Genomic DNA, 19,474 nt, shown 5'->3' on the forward strand with positions numbered 1-19,474 from the left:
TACTAAACTTTCTGAAAGTCCTGAGTTGCAGAAGTAGTAAGATTTCTGGTCAGAGAAAGCATGGGTGGCAGTGATCACAGTCCCAAAGACTGAGCATGGAGCTAGTTTACATACTGGCTCTATTCCCAATTAATCGTTTAAGGAGTATGGTTGGCATGTGAACAGTTGAGCCAAATGCTAAGGGCCAAGTTGGAGAAAGGAACAGAGACTCCTTTCCTTATAAGTAGCAACTGCTGGAGAAGCCAAAGATCACATTGAGACACAAGCGCTGAGAAGAAACATGACAGGGGCTGTGAAGAGAAGACACACTGGAATGAGAGAAATTATAAGCTGGAACCATGGGAAATAGAAGATGTTAGACAGAAGATACAGCCAGTAACACATTTCACAAAAAATAGAAACTTGTGTGGTTGTTTCTTCTATCCAATGTTATGGGTCTCTGCAAAGAGAGGTCACTGGGCAATCCTTGTGCCCTCCACAGCCCACAGTCTCCTAGGGAAACATTACCAGTCCTTTTAGAAACACGCCTCACTGCCATCTCCTCCTTTTTTCTCATTCCACAGCATTTCCACCAGACAGCATCCTGTTTGCTATCACTCCATCTGACAGTGCCTTCAGAAACCAGGATTATAGGGAATTATTTGCTGCCAAACCGCCAAAAGCAAGTTTGATACACCAAACAGCACACAAAAATTGTTGAAAATGTTCACCAATACAAATCTACTGAAACAAATATGAGCTCCTATCATGTATGTTTCCTAAGCCTATGCAGCTAAACTGTTTCCAAAACTGTGTACTGCTCATGAGATTAAGTCACATACCACATAAAATGTGGTCTAACTCATAACTGATTAAAAGAAATGAGGCAAGATTTCTCATTCTGTGAAAAGAATTAGAGTAAGCAACAGCTTGAACTCATTTTTCCCATGGGTTTACAGTTAAGGTCTTAAAAACACGAAAGAACAAAGATTTGAATATTCATTTTTTTTCTGCATTCAGACAGTGCTTTTTTTCTGCCCTTCTTCTTCCTTGTAACTGAACACTGATCTGGAATGCTTAATGGTGCTAGGGAGATATCTAGCATCTGTAATCTGAATAAAAAATTTAAAAGAATAGAAACTGGTGAGATGAAAAGATGTGGACAATGCCTCTTGGGGAAGAGAGGAAAAAGTAGGCTGCAAAATAACCTCTTTGGAATATGCTGCTGCATGAAAATGTGTTCCCAGATACAGAAAAGGCATCGTTTTCCCTCAAATGAAGGAGAAATTCGTGAGGAGAAATTAAAACCTACTATCATTTCTGAATCCTGTTTTGCATTCTTGGCTGATGGGAATATCCTCCAAATGCTCTAGAGATGATAGAAATGGTATTCACAGCTGTAGTTTTGATAGTTAGGCACACATGTATCAGCTTTTCCCCTGAAAACAAATAGCCACGGAGAAAAAAGGCCAAACCAGTACAGCTGAATAGAAGGAAATTATATTCACTAGCTTTCCTGCAAAGCAAAGGGAGTATTTCTTTTCAAAATGCTTTTTCTCAGTCATTCCCTGTGAGTCCTCTTTTTTCCTCTGGAGACCTGGTTGCTTTTGAGATTTGAGAGAGAATTCTGTGGATGACCTGTCTCTGATAACAAGAGGACAGAAAGATCGTTAGTTACCATAGCTGTAATGAACATTTTTTTTGGTTGATCAAATTGAGTCTTTTATATTTATAGATGACTGACATAGCTTCCCTCTGTGCTGATGACTGTTAAGCTGCTCATACAAAAAAGTCTGACATCTGAAATACAGGACTTTGAGAAAAAAAATCATCACAATATATAAAACCACTGCCTTCAAAAAGCATTCCAGAAAAAGCACAGATCTTAGCCTTGAAACCTTCGAGGCATTCCCATTGCTGAGTAGTCACTAGAGGTCTATACTGCATCCAGTAGTGTCCAACATCTGGATGATGAGGCAGAGCATACCCTCAGCAAGTTTGCTGATGACACTAAACTGGAAGGAGCGAGTGGTAACACCAGACAGCCATGCTGCATTCAGAGGGACCTCGACAGGCTGGAGAAATGGGCTGACAGGAACCTCAAGAAGTTCAACAATGGGAAGTGCAAAGTTCTGAGCCTGGATAGGACCAACTCCAGGTACCACCATATGCCGGGGGCCATCCAGATGGAAAGTAGCTTGGCAGAAAAGGACCTGGAGCTCCTTGTGCACTAAGTTGAACACAGCCACCAATGTGCTCTTTGGGGCAAAGAAGGCTAATGGTGCCCTGGGCTGCACTAGGAGTGTTGCCAGCAGGTCAAGAGAGGTGATCCTTCATCTCTACTCTGCAGTAGTGATGCTGCATCTGGAGTTCTGCGTTCAGTTCTGGGCTCCTTGGTACAGGAGCCCAGTACAGACATACCAGAGAAAGTCCAGTGAAGGGCTACTACAGTGATTAAGGGACTGGACTATCTTTTCTGCAAGGAAAGAGACTGGGAGCCCCTGAGAGAGAGAGAGAGAGAGAGAGAGAGAGAGAGAGAGGGAGGGAGGGAGAGAGAGTGGTCATCCTGGAGAAGAGAAGGCCTGGGGTGGGTCTTAATCACTGTGGACAGATACCTAAACAGAGGGTGCAAAAAGGATGGAGCCAGGCTATTTTCAGAGGTGCCCAGTGACAGAACAAGAGGAAATGGGTACAGACTGAAACACAGGTGATTCAGCTTAAACATAAGAAAAAAATTCTTTCACTATGTTTGCATTGATCTATAAAATGTATCTAGACTAACCTTACAGGTCCTTTCAAGTTTTGCCTCCATCTTACCCTGTGGTGCCTTGTAGCACCCTGCAATCCTCCTGAATTACTGTAGATATCCTTCCTGGATCTGGCTAAGAGCATAGGTTACCAAAGGACAGTATGAGGGTTAAAAAGCTGGGAGTTTTAATGAAATGACAGAACTTAACTTTGGCTTATGCTCCCATCAAAATGTGGAGACAGACCAATAGCTCATTTTTCTTTCAGCTACGTGGCACCACAGGCAGTTATGCAAATGATTAAAAAACCCTCAGTTGTCTTTTTTTGTATGCCTTGCAAGCACAGCTGGAGTTGATATGGTTGGCAAATCTGTTTGTAAACTGTTGATCTCACGGAAGTTACAAAGTGGTCAGGATTCACTTGTCCAGCTGTGGCTCTCCTGAGAGTGGTTTCTGAATAATGTCCTGCTGTCACTGTAACTGTGATTCTGGGATCTGTTGCTGAGGTATGACCAGCCAGAGAAATGTCATCCTTACTACCAAATATCAGATTAGTTGAGCCTCTTCTTTGGTAGGAGGGAAAGCCTGTGCCCACCACCTGCCCAGATGAGGCCGCCCTGCCTCTTGGCTCTATACAGTCCCTAATCTTGTGCAAAACCACACATGCCTTTAGGGAGTTATTCCATCTGTTAGGCAGCAATCTAACTCACTGATAAGAGCCAAGCTAGGCAGTAAAGCTCTGCAAGTTTGCCTTTCCTTGGAAAGCCTCTGGAAAACTGATGTCTTCTTCCCTCCAGCCATGTTTCTCGCACATGGAGTAAGAACTGGAGATCTGCACTTCCTTGGAAGTAGTCTTGGGAAGCACTTTCTCTCCTTCCAGCTTCAAACCATTACAGGCAAAGCACACTGTGGGTGACCTTCCTGGACTGGGGGCAGGTTGGTTTATGCAACACATCAGTTGCCAGGTCTCCTTAATATACATTCATAAGCAATTGGTGTCCTTGGCACTTCTCCAACTTTGTGTCTGGTTATCTCAAACGCAAAGCTGAAAGCTGTCCCAAGTCTTGACCCTGGATTTTTCGTCCTTCAGAGGACAGTCCTGTTCTTTGATTCATGCTTCAGGGTCTGGGAAGGATTTCCTGCTTTCAGACTATGGTAAAGAAAGTCATTCCAGTAGTCTTCACTTCCTCCTCCCCATGGGAATTGTGATGGGACAGGGAAGTGCTGTTTGATTAAGAGGACACTTCTGAACCTAAATTTTTGCCAACACATTGGGTCCAGAGACATGACAGATTTGCCTGCCTCCCTATTGACATCTTTTTACCCAGAGATAGAAAATTCCCCACTGCAGAGAAATGGCACAGTGAGGATAGAAAACATCTGTACTTTTTATACATCTGTACACAATTGCACATTTTGCATATGAAAATTCCCATCTTCTATGTACAAACATTGTGAGACCAGCGTAGGAATTAATTAAAAAAACCAGGCCTTTCTATGTATGTCCATTGATACTGTTTTCCTTTAAGGGAGGATGTTCAAGGTAGGAGTAAAGGGTATTCCACGACACTTCAGTGTCTGCACTCAGCTTTGAGATAGCTGTCAGTGAGGTACTGACAAAAGGCAGCTTTCTCTATAATAAGTATTAAGCAAACAAAAAAAGGTTGTTTTATATGGTAACAGTCTCACAGAGCCAGGGTATGCTGTTAGAGAAACAGCAGCACGTAACAAAAAAACATCAGTTAAGCTTTTCCTTGCTTTGGCTTTTCTGGACCAGGGTAGGCTGTGGTTCCCTTGCCTGCTTTCTTTTGTTATTATTCTGCCTTGCTACAGAGAAAAGACCATATATAGGTAGTGCCAAATTTCTGTGTTTGCTTAGAGGTTTGGTTCTAATACTCTAAAACTCAAAAGGACCCAAGCACAAGAGAGGGAAAGAGCAAGGTCCTCCAGAGTTCGGATTTTCAATGTCTACAGGAGCGCTCAGTTTCTCAGCTTCAATAATGGTCTATGGAAAATCATATTTTAGAGAATTTACATTTTTAATTCTCACACATCGAGTGGCTATAAGAGCTGCGACTCATCAACATCTGCTTTTACAGGCAGCAGATTTAATTTACATCTATTCTACTTCAGCTTCAGGAGTTTCAAAACTGTCATTTTGTGGAAGCTATACCCACATCACGTAGGAAACAGAAGTTTGAAACTTTCAGAAGCAGCATTATTTCTTAGTTTTCAGGATAAAGCAGAGCGATTATCGAAGGAAGAGTATGTTTTTAAATCAAATATGGGGAGGTTATTATGTGTTATTGTCTATTTGTTGTTTCTTTATTTTAATTTTGAATTTCTTAGCGTTTCAGATTTAAAAAAACAATCTATCTTATACATTCAATCACAATTCTTTTGTTCTGGTCTCCTATAGTAAGGAACATGTCCCAGGTAAACTTCTTACAATGTCACGTACACTTTTACTGCCTTTGAAATGCAAGAGAGAAGTTATTCCCCTCCTACCCTACTCTACATACCAGAACTTCCATATATTTGGTAAGTTTAATGCATAAGTATTCTCTGCTTTTGAAATGCAACCCAGGACCACTGGTTGAAAATCTTGAAATATAAATGAGTGAAATGTTCCAATAAAATATTTTTTTTAGATTCTCAGAATCTTTTGTAGCTTTTGTATGTTTATAGCTTTTCCTCAAACATGAAATCTGTTTGAGGCAGCCATTCATTTCTATCTGCATGCAAATTGCAGAAGTTACTCTATTTCAAAAAAGGAAAAGTTCCATATAAATGTCTTAGAGAACTGCATAAGCTTCAGGCTATATCTCTACCGGTAATGTAACCGTATGTACACAGTATTGGGTGTTTTCTTATGAAGGGGAAAGATTTTTTATTTCTATAAATGGATACATTTATGTTCACATATAAACAAACTGTTCAAGGCTATGAACTTGTTAAAAATTTTAGATAAGGTCACCAAAGCCCAAACACTAGTGACTTTCCCTCGCACAAATCTCCAGGGTTTGGGAGAGGAGCTCCTCCCATAAGCAGCTTTAATTATGTGATGCAAGGGTTGTACACAGATCTAAGTCTGTCCCCTAATCAACATTCTATCAACTTCACTAGCAGTTCTCCCAATCTCCAGCACAGGGACTGGCTCATGCAACTAGAGAAGGGAAAATAAGAAAACTTAGCCCACAGTTTTCCACCAAATTAGTCAGAAATTGAGATGTGTTCTAAGGCAGTCAGTGACTCGACACCCTAGTAGAACTTATTAATGATGAGGGAAAGAAAATTTTCCAGGATTGTTTGTCTAAGTAACAAAAGATTCATGAGGTTTAAGGAGGCCCAAAGCAGTTTATATCAGAGTTTATGTTATGAGGCGTGACAGAAGCTGTATGATACTGAATAGGGAAATGCCACTTGGAGACTCTGCAACATGAAGAAAGTACCCAGCCAGCAGTGCCAAGGGAAAAATAAAGGTTCCTCATAGAAAAATTTCAGTGGTATATTCCTGTGTAATGTCTATACTTTTACCTGTAAATGACCCACTTCACTTTTGAATGCTAGATATTATGACAGCTGAATGAATAGTAGGGGGAAATAAACATGACTACAGCAAAATCACTTTCATATTTGCTTTCTTAGAATAACTGCAGTTTCAGACACCATTACCACAAAAGTTTGTGTAAAACCCAAATACGTGATCAAGAGCCTCTTGTGTTAGATGCTACACAAATACTGAAAATAAGTACAGATTTTATCAGCCTGATAGGCAGGGACCTTTACACATAGCAGCTCAACTTTTATCAGCAGGATGGGGTTCTTTTGGGGAAGGGCTAGGCATTTTGATATGTAAGAATATTGAAAGAATATTGTGAAGGAGAACAATGAATCAATTTTGCTGCTATGAATTTTGTTGCTAAATCCAGTACCTGTCATGTGTGAGAACACAGATGAAATTAATATTCAGAAGTCTGCACAAAACTCAAAGATATTATTTCATCATGCAGGTACCCAGAGATATATACAATTCAAAAATAAGTGTAACTGTTCACAAAGGCTTATCTCACCAGAAATTTGCTTTCATAATTGAAGTAGAGAATTGTCCTGAAGCTTGTATTGCTGCCATGGTTGGTAATGTAGGGGTTAATTAAAATTTAAATATATCAAGTCACAAGAACATCACATCGTTCAAGCTAGTTCAAATTGCTAATGTCGACATACCAAATATTATACTCTTAAGAAACTGTCTTCTTATCTCTGAAATTCATTTTATGATTTAGACTAGTTAATGTACATGCCTAAGTAAGTATGTGTTGTGTAAATTTATTGATTAGAGTTAGATATGATTTACTATGCAGTGAAAAATCAGTTGTAGTCTTAATTGGGGCAGTTTAGCATAAGTCTCTGATTTAGATGGGCACACTTAGATGCTGTAGTGTTATAGGGTGGTGAAATACAATTCCATGTTCAAGGAGACAGTGTAGTGGCTTAACCAAAGATAAAAATCTTTGATCCTACATCATGATTTAAGATCAATATTGCTAAACTATGTTTGGAATGTGTGGGCATACAATGATCAAGACTTGGGGGGAAAAAATGTCCTGGAGCGGGTTTGGATTTTTTGTGCAGACTTTAAAGTTTCCCTTTTTAAACAGATATACCTCTTCAGTACACAGTTAGTTACAGATTGAAACACTCTTTGACACGGTTCTTTAAAATGCCCCCACTGTACCTACAAATAAGACAAGTGATCAATTATCTGCTGTTATTCATACCTATATTTAGCAGCATTTTCAATGGAGTAAATCAGCTCAACACTATTAATGGGTGACATTTGTATAATAGCAGAGTCTGGGAGTTTCCACTGTCTTGTCCTACTTACCTGCCCTCAGTAACAATCTGTGTACAGCACAGTGTGAGTTACAGGGTCTCTGTGTACAGTCTCTACAGAAAGGAGTACTGATTTTTTTTGTTTGTTTTTGGATGTTACTTGTAATTTTGTGCTCTAATCTCAGGTTTAACTACTTAAAAATAGACACAAACAGTTTGTCACCAGGCATTTGGAAATTACTGAAAATACAGGTAAACATCCAGACAAAATTCTTCTGGCTAGAGCATTTCTTTTACCTCTTCGTGTTCAGAATGCTTTAAGATTTCTGAAGGGTAAAGAGTATAGCTCATTTACTCCAACTTCACTTCACATTACCAGCATAATGAATTAACCCAAGTGGAAAACACAGAGGATGATCACAGAAGACATTTCCACAACATGCAAACTTTTTGTGACTCTGAATATGTTTTCATGTGAATTAATAGGTGAGAAAGAGAACTTCAGAATATTTAAGGGAATCCTAGTATTAGATAACCATAATCTCTGTGATAAACACAAGGGAAAAACCACACATGCTCCTTTCAAACTGTCTCATTTTCCAATTCCATTATAGAAATATTTTCTATACAGTCTACAATTCTGGCATCTCTCTATTATAAAATACGTTCCTTTTGCAGGTTTGGGTTTTTCCCCACGACTAATAAAATATCTATATTAATATTTTATACTGTGTGTTTTATATAATGTTGTATATTAATTCTTATATAATAAAAATATAATCTGTATTTTGAAAGCCTGGCTCAACAATGATGATTCAATTCACTTTAGGTAATTTTTATTCATCTTTTTTATTCAATTTCTATTGGCACAAAACCCTTGACCAAAAAATACAAATTTAAAAAAAGAAATTATCTCCTCTAAGTGTGTTTTCCTATAGGAGAGCTGGAGTCATGTTTCCCACATACTTTAGCAAGGAAAAAAATGAAAGCTCTTAAATTTTCTTTCTGCTATGTGCTGACACTTTTTTCACAGGTACTCAGTCATTTCCAGACTCAAATATTGGCAAAAATGTCTTTAGCTTTAAGATCTCGGAGATGGATTCATTTCTTTCCTGGTAAAAGTCAAGCCCAGTTAGCAACTCCACATCCCGAACACGTGCAGAATGAGCCTGAACTCTTTCTTCGACCCATTCGGAAAGTGTCTTATTTTCCTGTCAAAACAAACAAGAACAACGTTCAAACACAAAAAAGGCACTCTGTTGTTTGGTGGTGATGCTAGGCAATTACCAGTGTTTGAACTAGTTTGACAGGCTAGAGGCCTCCAGTTGGTAAAACATCTTTCGGGTTTTCCTAGGCATCTTTACAGCCTTGCTTTTAGGTATCTCATTCAAACAGAATCAAATGGATGTCTCCTCTTCCCACCTCCCCATTTTCAAAACCACAAAGAAGCAAATTGTGCTGAAATGGCAAGTATACCTTTAACTACTAAGTACATATGAGTCATGTTTTAAACACACAAGTAGGGATAGTTTTAGTTACAGTATAAAACAGCTGCAGTGCTCAGGCTAGTCCAACAACAGGCACCTGACAACCCGAACAAAGTCCTTACAACGGCTCAGTCCTGATTGTTGTACAGCAATAATAGTTGCTAGCTAGACGGGGAAAACAATGAAAATGTAACCACCAATCAATCAAAAATGTTACTGTTCAGCTCTTTTACTACAAAGGGGGGTTTTTTGCAAAGAGATGGTAATTTGCTTTTGCCTTAATAATATCTGCTCCTAACACAAATGGCTCACAAAATTTATGTTACTGCAAGATACAATGAATATGAAGTGCAACAATTTTGGGGGGGGGTGCTAAACTTTAGAAATAGCAGTTAATTTCCAAAGTATAAAGGCTAACTAATTAATTCTAATTATTTATTTTGTACAGTTAGTCAACTCTTAACTACCAAAAGGATCACTGGTAAGTTGTGGATTACACACACGACAAATGAGGAGACACAGAAGTTGTTTCCAAGTAGCACAAACTTGCACCTGTGTTGAGTTATGAGTTCAAAGTTATAAATAAACTAAAAACTGGCTTTAAGAACCAGTTCAAGTCCATGCAGCTCTATTTTTGTGTCTGGAGACTCTGTAATACACACATTGAGTTAAGGAACCTTCTGCAATCCAGAGTTTGCAGAATAGATACTCAGATGGCACAACAATACATATTAGACTCAGATAACTTGTTTTGTTTGCTACAAAACATGGGATTTACACTGTTAGTGCTAAACATAGATTTTATTTAATCCAAGTATGAATTTCAACTGCAGAACCATCCATCTAAATGCCTGCTGTCCAATTTCTCATACAGATGGAACAAATGATTGAAGGAATTCTTCTAGCTACGTTGAAGTCCTTTAACACCTCTGGAGTAAGTTTATGCTATAATCTTCCATAAAGCTATCTCATTACCCTGTTGCCTGTACTGCTGTTCTTGGCTGTTCTAGGTGACAGTGTTTCCAAGTCAAACCTTGTCACACCTTCCTTTCTTCTTCTTTGCTTCGTATCGGCTGATTAGTTTCAGGCTACCTCTACTGGAGCTTCTTGCTCTTCCAGTCACTGTTTTTTGACTCTCAACTCACTCTCAACCCATTTGAAATGAATTAATTAAAAAGATTCTCCTGATGACTGGATTCCAATGGGAATCAGTTCACAAAGCTCATTGGCACACAGGAGCATAGAACTATACTTACAGCACAGCTTTCAGTGTTGTCAGGTCGGTGAGGAATGATAAAAGATGAAGCATCCAAGGACCCTAAACAGTTCAGTGGAGTATAGGACTTGTTCTTGCAGCTAGTCAGAACCACAAAGTAATGGGTTGGGACAGGAATTTCTGTATTGTTTACATACCTACAAAATAAACATAAATTAAGACATTCATTGCACTATCAAGTATTAAAACCACTGATGCCATTAACAATGTATAGACTTTTTCTCAGCATAGATCTTTCAATACTATATGACTAAATTTCTTTTATAGTTGAAAAAAAAATACCTGATGGGATAGGCAGCTTCACTATCTATTTCATGAACAGCAAGTACACATGGATTATTCCTTCTGCTACAAGCAGTCCCACTGAAACCAACAGGACTGCTTACAGGTCAATACTAATTTTTACAAAACCAGAGATATCTACATCTGGAAGAGGCAGGATAGAACATCATATTTGCCCTTCATTACACTAAGAATTTCAACCACGTGAATTGGAGAAGAGTGATGAGAAAATTAACTTCAGGTTCCTTGCCAGAAATGCCAAGAAATGCCAGAATTATGAGTTGTGGCTATGTGCTATAGAAACCAGCTTAGGATAACCAATTGAAAATGTCTTTGCCACCCTTTTCTGACTATTCTGTGAACATGGTCACTTCTGTATATAAACTGATGAGGAACTGAACAGTTCCCAAGCTTTCTGTATATCTTCAGTACTCAACAAAACACCATCCCTGAAATCATTATGCTGCTTTGTATGACTGACTAACCATGCTGAATAAAACACACTTATTCCAAACTGTAGGCAACATTATGTGGTCAGCTGGGTATTACAGCATTCTGCTTGGAAGGAAGTTGTAGTTTCTCCTCCCTTCCATGCTCCTACTGCGTGGCAGAGCTGATTTTCCTGTTCTCAAACCATTTTTAACAGATGTGGTATGAAGTCTAGCCTTGAATAAAACATCTCCAGTGACAGATTCAGCTGTGCAGATTTGTCAGCATCTTTCTACTCCATAAACGCTCTTACTGTCACAAGGCATTTTCCTTAATCTAAGTTGTAGTTCTAATTCTGTTTTTTCTTCCCTTTGTCCTTAATCACTAACATAAATAGTCTTTATCTTTTATGTGTACCTCGAACATGTCAGATGTTGAAGTGAGCTGTGTAAGTCACAGCTATGCAAAAGTACCTGTCAGGAATGCTGCATTTTGCATTCCCAGTTACACAATTCAGTGAAGGCAAACACAGAAATCTGATCTTTGATAAAACACACCAGTAAGATACAAACGAAAAAACAACAAATACGTGAGCAAGCACAACATGAAAGTGAGAAAATTATGGTTAAGCTTCTCTTCTGCATAATTAGATGCCATATATTCTCCTTATATTTCTGTCGCAGAGGCCCAATATCTAAGGCACAAAACTTGGGAAACTAATTACTGGTCTGTATCTGTGCCTGTGTAGAGAGATACATATGTATCTGCAAAGCTTTTTTACTCTTTACTGGAGCTTCAACTTCTACGGTAGTGTATCTGTTTGCAAGAGTATTTGCTGTTTTATGAGTAATAGTGGATGTAGGATTATAAAGAGAATATTCCATATATAATATATATAAATAATATCTCCATTATATTTATTTATTTTTCCTTTTAAATAATAACTTGCTTAGGTGGAAATACAGTGGAAATAATATAGAATTTGACTTCTGGCTTTTTTGTGTACTTACTGCTTAATTTCATCAAGACTATCAAAATGGCCATCATTATTGTTATCAAACACTGGTCCACTGATAACATTTACACCATTCCTTTCTCTAGCATACTGCTGAAGAAGCACATTGTGGAAATAGTCCCATATGTCTGTCATTAAAAGAAAATGAAAGCATAATTAATATAAATTTGAAGTCATTTCACCACTAAAAAAAAAAAATATTTCTCTTTTTGCCATAGATTAATGATAAAAAATTCAAAAGTCAACTGCCTGTAAAATCAACTCTTTGTTACACAAAACTTGGATTTCATCAGAAGGGACATATTCTCATTCACCATTGAAAGAGGCACAGTAAATGCTATTATAGTTCTGCAAGGTAAATTGCACAACTGGAGATATAATGCATTCAATGTGAAATTGAGCTACAATTCTAGAGCTGAGAGATCATTAATTTCTGCTCTATTTGTTAGTATATTACAATTGGTAGGAACTCAGATAATGGTTTTGTGAGGAAATATTCACCACCTGAGAGTCAGTTTAACTCTACAGAACTCACATCTAATATCACTAGACAAATTGGGCCTATTTCACAGATGTCATTAGAGAAAACACAGTTTGTAAGATATAAACTAGTGAGGCTAATCAAATATTTATAACTAGCATGGCAAAAAAGAACAAATGTGTTTTGAGGGTTGAGAGCATATCCTACTGATTTTCCTCTTCTTCATGGTCTAGAGAATTTCTCGTAGTTTTACTTGGAAAAATTTTTCATAATCTAAATGAAGTCTGAATGCATTAGAAAGCTAGTTACATCACTGCTTTTTCTCCAGCTTTTGCCTTACACAGTTCCTCTTTTTATCTCTTTTCTAAGAAAATGAGCCCAGGCCTAAGAGCAAAACAGAGTGACATGTAGTTGTAGAAAATTTCTTATCAGTGATTACAAACAAATGTGAGTCAGGCTTGATTAGAAAAGTTAATGTAGCTTATTACATTTATACAATTGAAAGATCTATTATAGAAAAAATATTCCAAGATTAATATTATCTGGTTTGAGTTTCTGCTTGATGAAACAGGCACTTTATCAGGACACTGTTTACAAATTGTGTTCTGTCTTTTCTTGAGATTTTGCAAAAGGAAAAAGTGCCATTTTCATTCACCTTGGGCATTTTCCCAAGGGGATATTTTTATGAGAGTTTCCTAGCTATCATTTCATGTTGGTAGACGAAGAGAAAATTCAAAACTGAACAGGTACACCTAAGCAGAGATCAGACAGGACTATACACAGAAAAAAAAACATAACTCATGTAAGTGTGTTTCAAAATTGCAAACATGTTCTTTTCAAAAGTTTTCAGAAGTTTTAAATGTATTTTCACAACATCTGGATATACAGTAGGCCATGCATATATGTTTTTAAGTCCTTGTGATAGCTTTATCAAATCCAGAGTTACAGAAAATTAATCATAATTAATAAAAATCTTGCAACCTACCTCTGAAAGCTCTATACATGGGAACAATATTGCTGGTAAGTAAGGCATCATACTGTTCAACAGCAGATGAATTGAAGTCTATATAAAAAGACCAAAGTATAAATGAATGGAATACTATACAAAGACAATATATCACTAAGAATTGCAGGTATATGTAATTCAATTACATTTTATATTTGAGCATGAGCATATGATCCTACTGCAAACATATCACCTTATTTGTTTGTACTATCTGTTCAATAAATAATAATTATCAACTTTGACAACAGGAAATTAATATTTATGCAGAGGAAAAGGCATAGCCCTTCCTTCTAACCCTTTACATCTTTCCAACCAGTTTTCATCACGTTCAAGTTGTTCCATTTTTTAAAGAAAAACTTAAATGTTCTAAACTGAAAATATTTGGATACAAGTAGCAGTTGTCCTGCTTTTAGTCAGTCTGCAAACACTGGAAACCTTTTTCTGCCCAACATGCTGATCCAAAAGAAGGTTTTTTTGGTGTTTGGGTATATGTTTAAACATAAACCCACATCCAGCTGATTAAGACTTTCTAAGGTCTAGCTATAAAAAGAACCATGCTCACTGGGAGGATAGAGGAAACTGCGGGTGAAGGTCAGCCCTTCTGGGTAGTTGGAACAATTTTGGCTCTGAGCAGCCGGGATTCTAACATCAGCCCGCAGACAGTCTGAAACAGTGGGAGGAAGAGAAGATGTGTTTTCCTGTGAAAAGGAAAAAAATAAAAAGGTATTACACCCACGGCTGTGGCTAAGCCAATGCTTTGTATGGTTTTAATTTTCTAGAATGGACTTCATTGAATCTTCTCCTATTTTCATAGTGAATCAGGTCACTGCAAGTAAGGGATACTAATGTTTTCTGGATAGTGTTTTTCTTCTACTTCTGTTTTTAGGTAATTCAGGGAAATCCTTATGCAGCATGTAAAATTGTAGAAGCAAAACAAGGTTATACCTTAGGCAAAAACAGATGACATTTGACTCATTTGTCACTTTTACATATTTCTGGAAACACAAACTTGATGTCACATCCTCCTGGAAAGCAGCTAGTATACAAAAATGACACTATCATCTCATCTTAGCATCTGAGGATGCTGTCTCCATAAGAATCTTTGCTGCTGAAGAGTTATATCTAAAGAAATTCATAGTAAATTTGGTACATTTTACTGGCTAGTTTCACTAAGTTCACTGAGACATGTTAACATGAGCACTAGATAAGATCTGGCCAAAAGTGTTTCTGATGTGTTTAGTTGTTTCTATAACCTTAACTTTTGTTCCTATAACCTTTTCTACAACCTTTTTTTCAGAATTTTGCAACAGTATTAACTAAATAATCTGAATATGCTTTTCTGTGTTTAACTGCATTTTCTTTTTCATCCTGTACATATAGATTTCATATAATTTAATTTTTTGTAAGATTTGAACATATTTATTTGTTTTATACCTTTATACCTATATACCTTTATACCTTTATAAAATCAATTTAATCTAAATTGATTTTCAGTAGATTGTTTATTTTGATTGGTTAAACCCAAGTAGAAATAAAGAACTAGAATGTTCTTCTTGTGCCTCTTTGTACTCCTGGATTTAAATTTCTTACTTTCTTTTGTCAAAATTCTTTCATATGCCCATATTATGATCAGGTTGTATATTAATGGAAAACATATATATAACATGGAATGAAATATATAATACAAAAGTCTTTCTTTGCCACCTGAACACATCACACATCATTGTCAAGCAAATGTATATCCAAGTACAAATCTGATATCCAATTCATTTGAGCAATTTGTCCTTTATAGTGTCCAAATCAGTAAGGCAAGCTTAATGGATCAGGGTCATGGAAGAAACTAGTATTTTAAACTTAATGATTAAGCTGTGATATTAAACAACAGCTTTAACTTTTTTATGGTCTGTTATTTCCCCATATTTGTGCTGATAAAATAAGAAATCTCATAGACATCAGTAACAGACCTCTTCAGATGGGAAAATCAATGTAGAAGTTATTTCCTCAAGACAACTTAGAAAAAGGGTCAAATTATGGGGGAAAATAAGCCCATGAATGTCCACTAGTTCACTGACCCTGAAAACTCAAACTATTTATTCTGGAGCCACATATCCTTGAACCCCGAGAGGTTCATTCAACTATAATTACATTTTTCAGAAATTATATCATGTAACAGAGAGCAAATAAGCAGAACATACAGAAATATGCATTAGTACAAACTGTCTTGAAGAGTTTGGAAAAAGAAATAGGAAATTTTTTCCAAATTTTTTTCCAAATAGGAAAAAGATCACGATACTCTTAGGAAAGCTTAAAAGCTTCTGATTTTGGAAATCACAGTCTGCTTTTCCTCAGGAACTGATGGGCAAGTTGGAGCACTGTGTTGACAGCACAGTTGACAGCTTATCAGCAGCTCTATTCTTCTATACCTAAAAAATGGCCATTCCCACTTTTTAAAAACTGTATTTTAAGGTAGCTGAAATTTAAATAATATCAAAGACACTTTTCATTTTAAGTCGTAAGCGCCTTAGGCCATCAGTACTTAACCAGGATTCCTGATGAACAGACCCTCTTTTCAAACCATTATATCATATATTTAAGAATAGTACAGATATATGATAACCTACAGGCTTATTCACAGTGTATGCAGTCCACAGTGGCATCCAGATATCATAGCTGTATCCACTCACATACTGATGATGGGTAAGAAGGCAGTATACATTTTCCGTCTGAAGAACTTTGGGTCTCCCATATGGCAAATGATGTGAGCTTGCCTTCTTTACTAAAATTTAAACAATAATTATTGATTTATTCTTCTCTAACATATTGGATGGCACAAAGGTTTAAGAGAAAAGAGAAAAGAATTTAAATTAAAATTTTAATAAATAGAAATAAAAAACACCAGTAAACATGAATATATGTTTCTTTAAGCTTTTAGTTTATGAGTGGAATAAAAAATGTAGAAAATAGTTTTCTTATTATGTTTAATGTACAAAAGCCAATGTATCAGATTTTTAAATTCTTCTTTCTTTGAAATCTCATACCAATATATATATATTTTGAACTTATCTTGGAGTGCAGTGAAAATGACATCTTATTTGGCTAGGAAGCATTACAATGTTTCCTAAAATTTCCAGAAACCACAAAAAAGCACACAGAAATATCTATGGGAATTTTTGATTAGAGAAAGACAAAGTTATGGATACAAGGTAGGAAACGAGTTACAACGTATAGGCTGGAGGTACTCAGATTTTCTCCAAAGACCACTGGAACCTGTATAATTTTTTCAAAGATTTTAATGGAATTCAGATCCTATTCTTGTATATATATGTTGCTATAACAGTATCCATTTGCATTCTTTAAAGAAAAACAAAGGAAAAAGGAAAAAAGGTATGCTTCTGACTTGGCTTTCCTACTTCACTTCCAACTGTAATTAACATTGCAAAAATCCCCACTGATACCAACTACATAAAATATAAACCAAGTATAGATTTAAAAGTACTGATGTACTTTTCAATTTTGTTACTTACTTTCTTCTGTAGTGAGATTTAACCTCTCATTTAGTGTTTCTTCTGGCATCTGTAAAGTATAAGAGAATCATTCAGAATTAATCCACAGTTTAGAAAAAAACAAAGAAAGCAGAACACACTTGAAAATGATACCAGAAGTCCCTATTTACATGCATGCATGTGCATCCCAGTGCATCTTCAGGAATCAAACTGGAAACTTGACATGAAGAAGGAGGCGACTCTTCTTTTGGATGTGAAGGACTATAAAAAGGTTTTCTTAAGAGGTGATTCAAGCTGCCATGTGTTCCATTGTTTGGTGCTGGTGTTATACGCAGCAAATCTGTTGGAACATTTGAAATTTGTAAACATATTTGAAGACTAAAGTGGCATTTTCAAAAGTCACTCACTTTGCAATTCTACACACCTCCTATGCATTCTAAATGTAGAAGACATAGCTTTTTCCATTATCTAAACTATGATGGTAACTACTCCCACCAACCTGCAATTTTCTAGGTAGGGGGGTTCTTTGCTATCTTCCACTGCATCAAAATTTGGTAATTATAGACTTGAGTACCGTTGGTATAGTTTTATACGTTTCCATAACGTTCACAAGATTAGATGATTTAATGTGGAGTACAAATGTGATTGCAACTGCGTTATACTGTGAAGCATCCTAGCCTATTGCATTTTTCTGTGATGCTTTAATCCATATTTCCTGAGGTACATACTTCATAATTGCTCATTGCCAGGACTGCAACGATCCCTCATACGTTACAAGCTACAAGATTCCTATCCCACAATTCCGCAGGCATCATTTCAACAGCAAGCCCACATGGTAGGTATTGTTCTCTCTGATTCTTTAATGGAATTCTTCTGCAAACAGAAAAAACCTTCAAAGCAGAACAACTTTTGGCAGTTAACATTTTAGCACTGTACAGAAGGCATAAGAGCATTTCTTTAGTGTTTTGTGGGAAAAATCTAATTTCTGAATGAATTCACTGAATTTTTAGTTACTCTTCTTTTAGCACTTATAACACTGGTATGTGAAAACAGTTTATTATCTCAAGTACTGGATTGTTTTTACTCACCACACATAAGATTGTAAACCTCAATGTTTTCAAAAGCATCGACTTCTGTTTTCTCTTTAAAGCTTGGGCCATGTGCTAAGAATATAGCCTAGATTATTATTAAAAAAAAATAAAGTCATCTAAAGGAATCCAAATTCAAAAATAATTCAGTTGCATTTTATGGAAACTGGGACAATAAAACAAAATAGTCTTTCTACAGTCATAAAAGTTAAAAATACAGGATTGTTCTAGTAAAGAAGACAAATTTTGGCCATTGTATATAATTTGAAGAAAACTGCAAAACATAAATTCATTTAGCAGGATACTTTGAACTATATAATGACTCTTGTTTGGGTTTGGGGGGCTTTTTTTTTAAAACCCATTGCATTCTTAAGTCTTTGGGTCACTCAAGAGTCTATAGCCATGGCTAAAGCAGTCAGCAGGGAACTGTGGAGACCCATTCCAAGCTCAGCAAAAACTTACTTCTGTATCACCAATGGTACAATGTAGTGCTGGATGACCCTTGCTGGAGTTTGTAAGCATTGTAGCAAAACACTGACACTACATACAATCTTACAGTAATTTCTACTACTTTATAACCCTCCTAAGCTCTCTGCCATAAGACACAGGAAACATGACTAAAACGGGCAATGACCTGTTCTAAAGCAATATTATGTTTCCATAATAGAAAAGGAATTTTTAACTTATTTTAGAAAGATGACATCTGCTCCTTTATAAAGAAAAAAATTGCATTGGTCATTGTGCCACCAGCATAAGGTTTTCTATGATTAATGTTTCCAGGGTAATCAGAATTCACCTTTTCTTTCCATACAAACATTCAGCGTCATTCTGATCAGTATACTGACATTTGGTTTTAAAAAAGTTGTGAAGATCTGGAAGAATTTGATTCTTGGACACAGAATATGGGACATGTAGTGGTATGCTTGATAATATTTAAAGGTTCACATCACAGAAAGTACATGAAAAATCAAAAGCTCAAAACCTCAAAATATTTTCATTGTAAACAGAAATGAAAATTAGATGAAACTACACTAACTTTTTTGTTCCGATGACATGATTAACTCTTGTAAGATAAGCACAGACAATGAGATTTGGCTTATTTAAGTATACAGGCTTTCAGATGCTTAGGTGAACATCCAGAGCCTATGGAGATTTTTCAGTCAATGTCTTGGTAGAAGAATGAAATAACCAAAGAATTCAGTGTCCCGTAGCTAAACATGGTGTACTTGATTTACTGTAGTCTACCTGGCTCCCAGCAGCTAAGGTAAGCCCAGAGAGGTTTTACTACAGGACCCCAATGAAGCAGTCCTTGTACATACGGATGGAAGGCAACACAAATATGTGG

At 36.6% G+C, this 19,474-nt stretch overlaps 1 protein-coding gene across 1 annotated transcript in view; it reads right to left on the minus strand.

The window, feature by feature from the left end:
* Positions 1 to 8,242: 8,242 nt before the first annotated feature.
* LOC127473181 (venom phosphodiesterase 1-like) overlaps positions 8,243 to 19,474 on the minus strand; it is a 36,994-nt gene continuing 25,762 nt past the window's right edge. The window contains exons 17-25 of the mRNA XM_051792550.1: positions 18,130 to 18,217; positions 17,212 to 17,381; positions 17,063 to 17,111; positions 16,160 to 16,314; positions 14,101 to 14,236; positions 13,518 to 13,595; positions 12,047 to 12,179; positions 10,306 to 10,462; positions 8,243 to 8,773 (exon numbers count right to left, since the gene is read on the minus strand). Of these exons, the coding sequence (XP_051648510.1) occupies positions 8,600 to 8,773; positions 10,306 to 10,462; positions 12,047 to 12,179; positions 13,518 to 13,595; positions 14,101 to 14,236; positions 16,160 to 16,314; positions 17,063 to 17,111; positions 17,212 to 17,381; positions 18,130 to 18,217 (1,140 nt within the window). The 3' untranslated portion in view covers positions 8,243 to 8,599. The remainder of the gene's footprint in view (positions 8,774 to 10,305; positions 10,463 to 12,046; positions 12,180 to 13,517; positions 13,596 to 14,100; positions 14,237 to 16,159; positions 16,315 to 17,062; positions 17,112 to 17,211; positions 17,382 to 18,129; positions 18,218 to 19,474) is intronic.

Source organism: Manacus candei, unplaced genomic scaffold (assembly GCF_025592945.1).
Source record: "Manacus candei isolate 608988 ecotype Guabito, Panama unplaced genomic scaffold, ASM2559294v1 h1tg000034l, whole genome shotgun sequence".
Classification (NCBI taxonomy): domain Eukaryota; kingdom Metazoa; phylum Chordata; class Aves; order Passeriformes; family Pipridae; genus Manacus; species Manacus candei.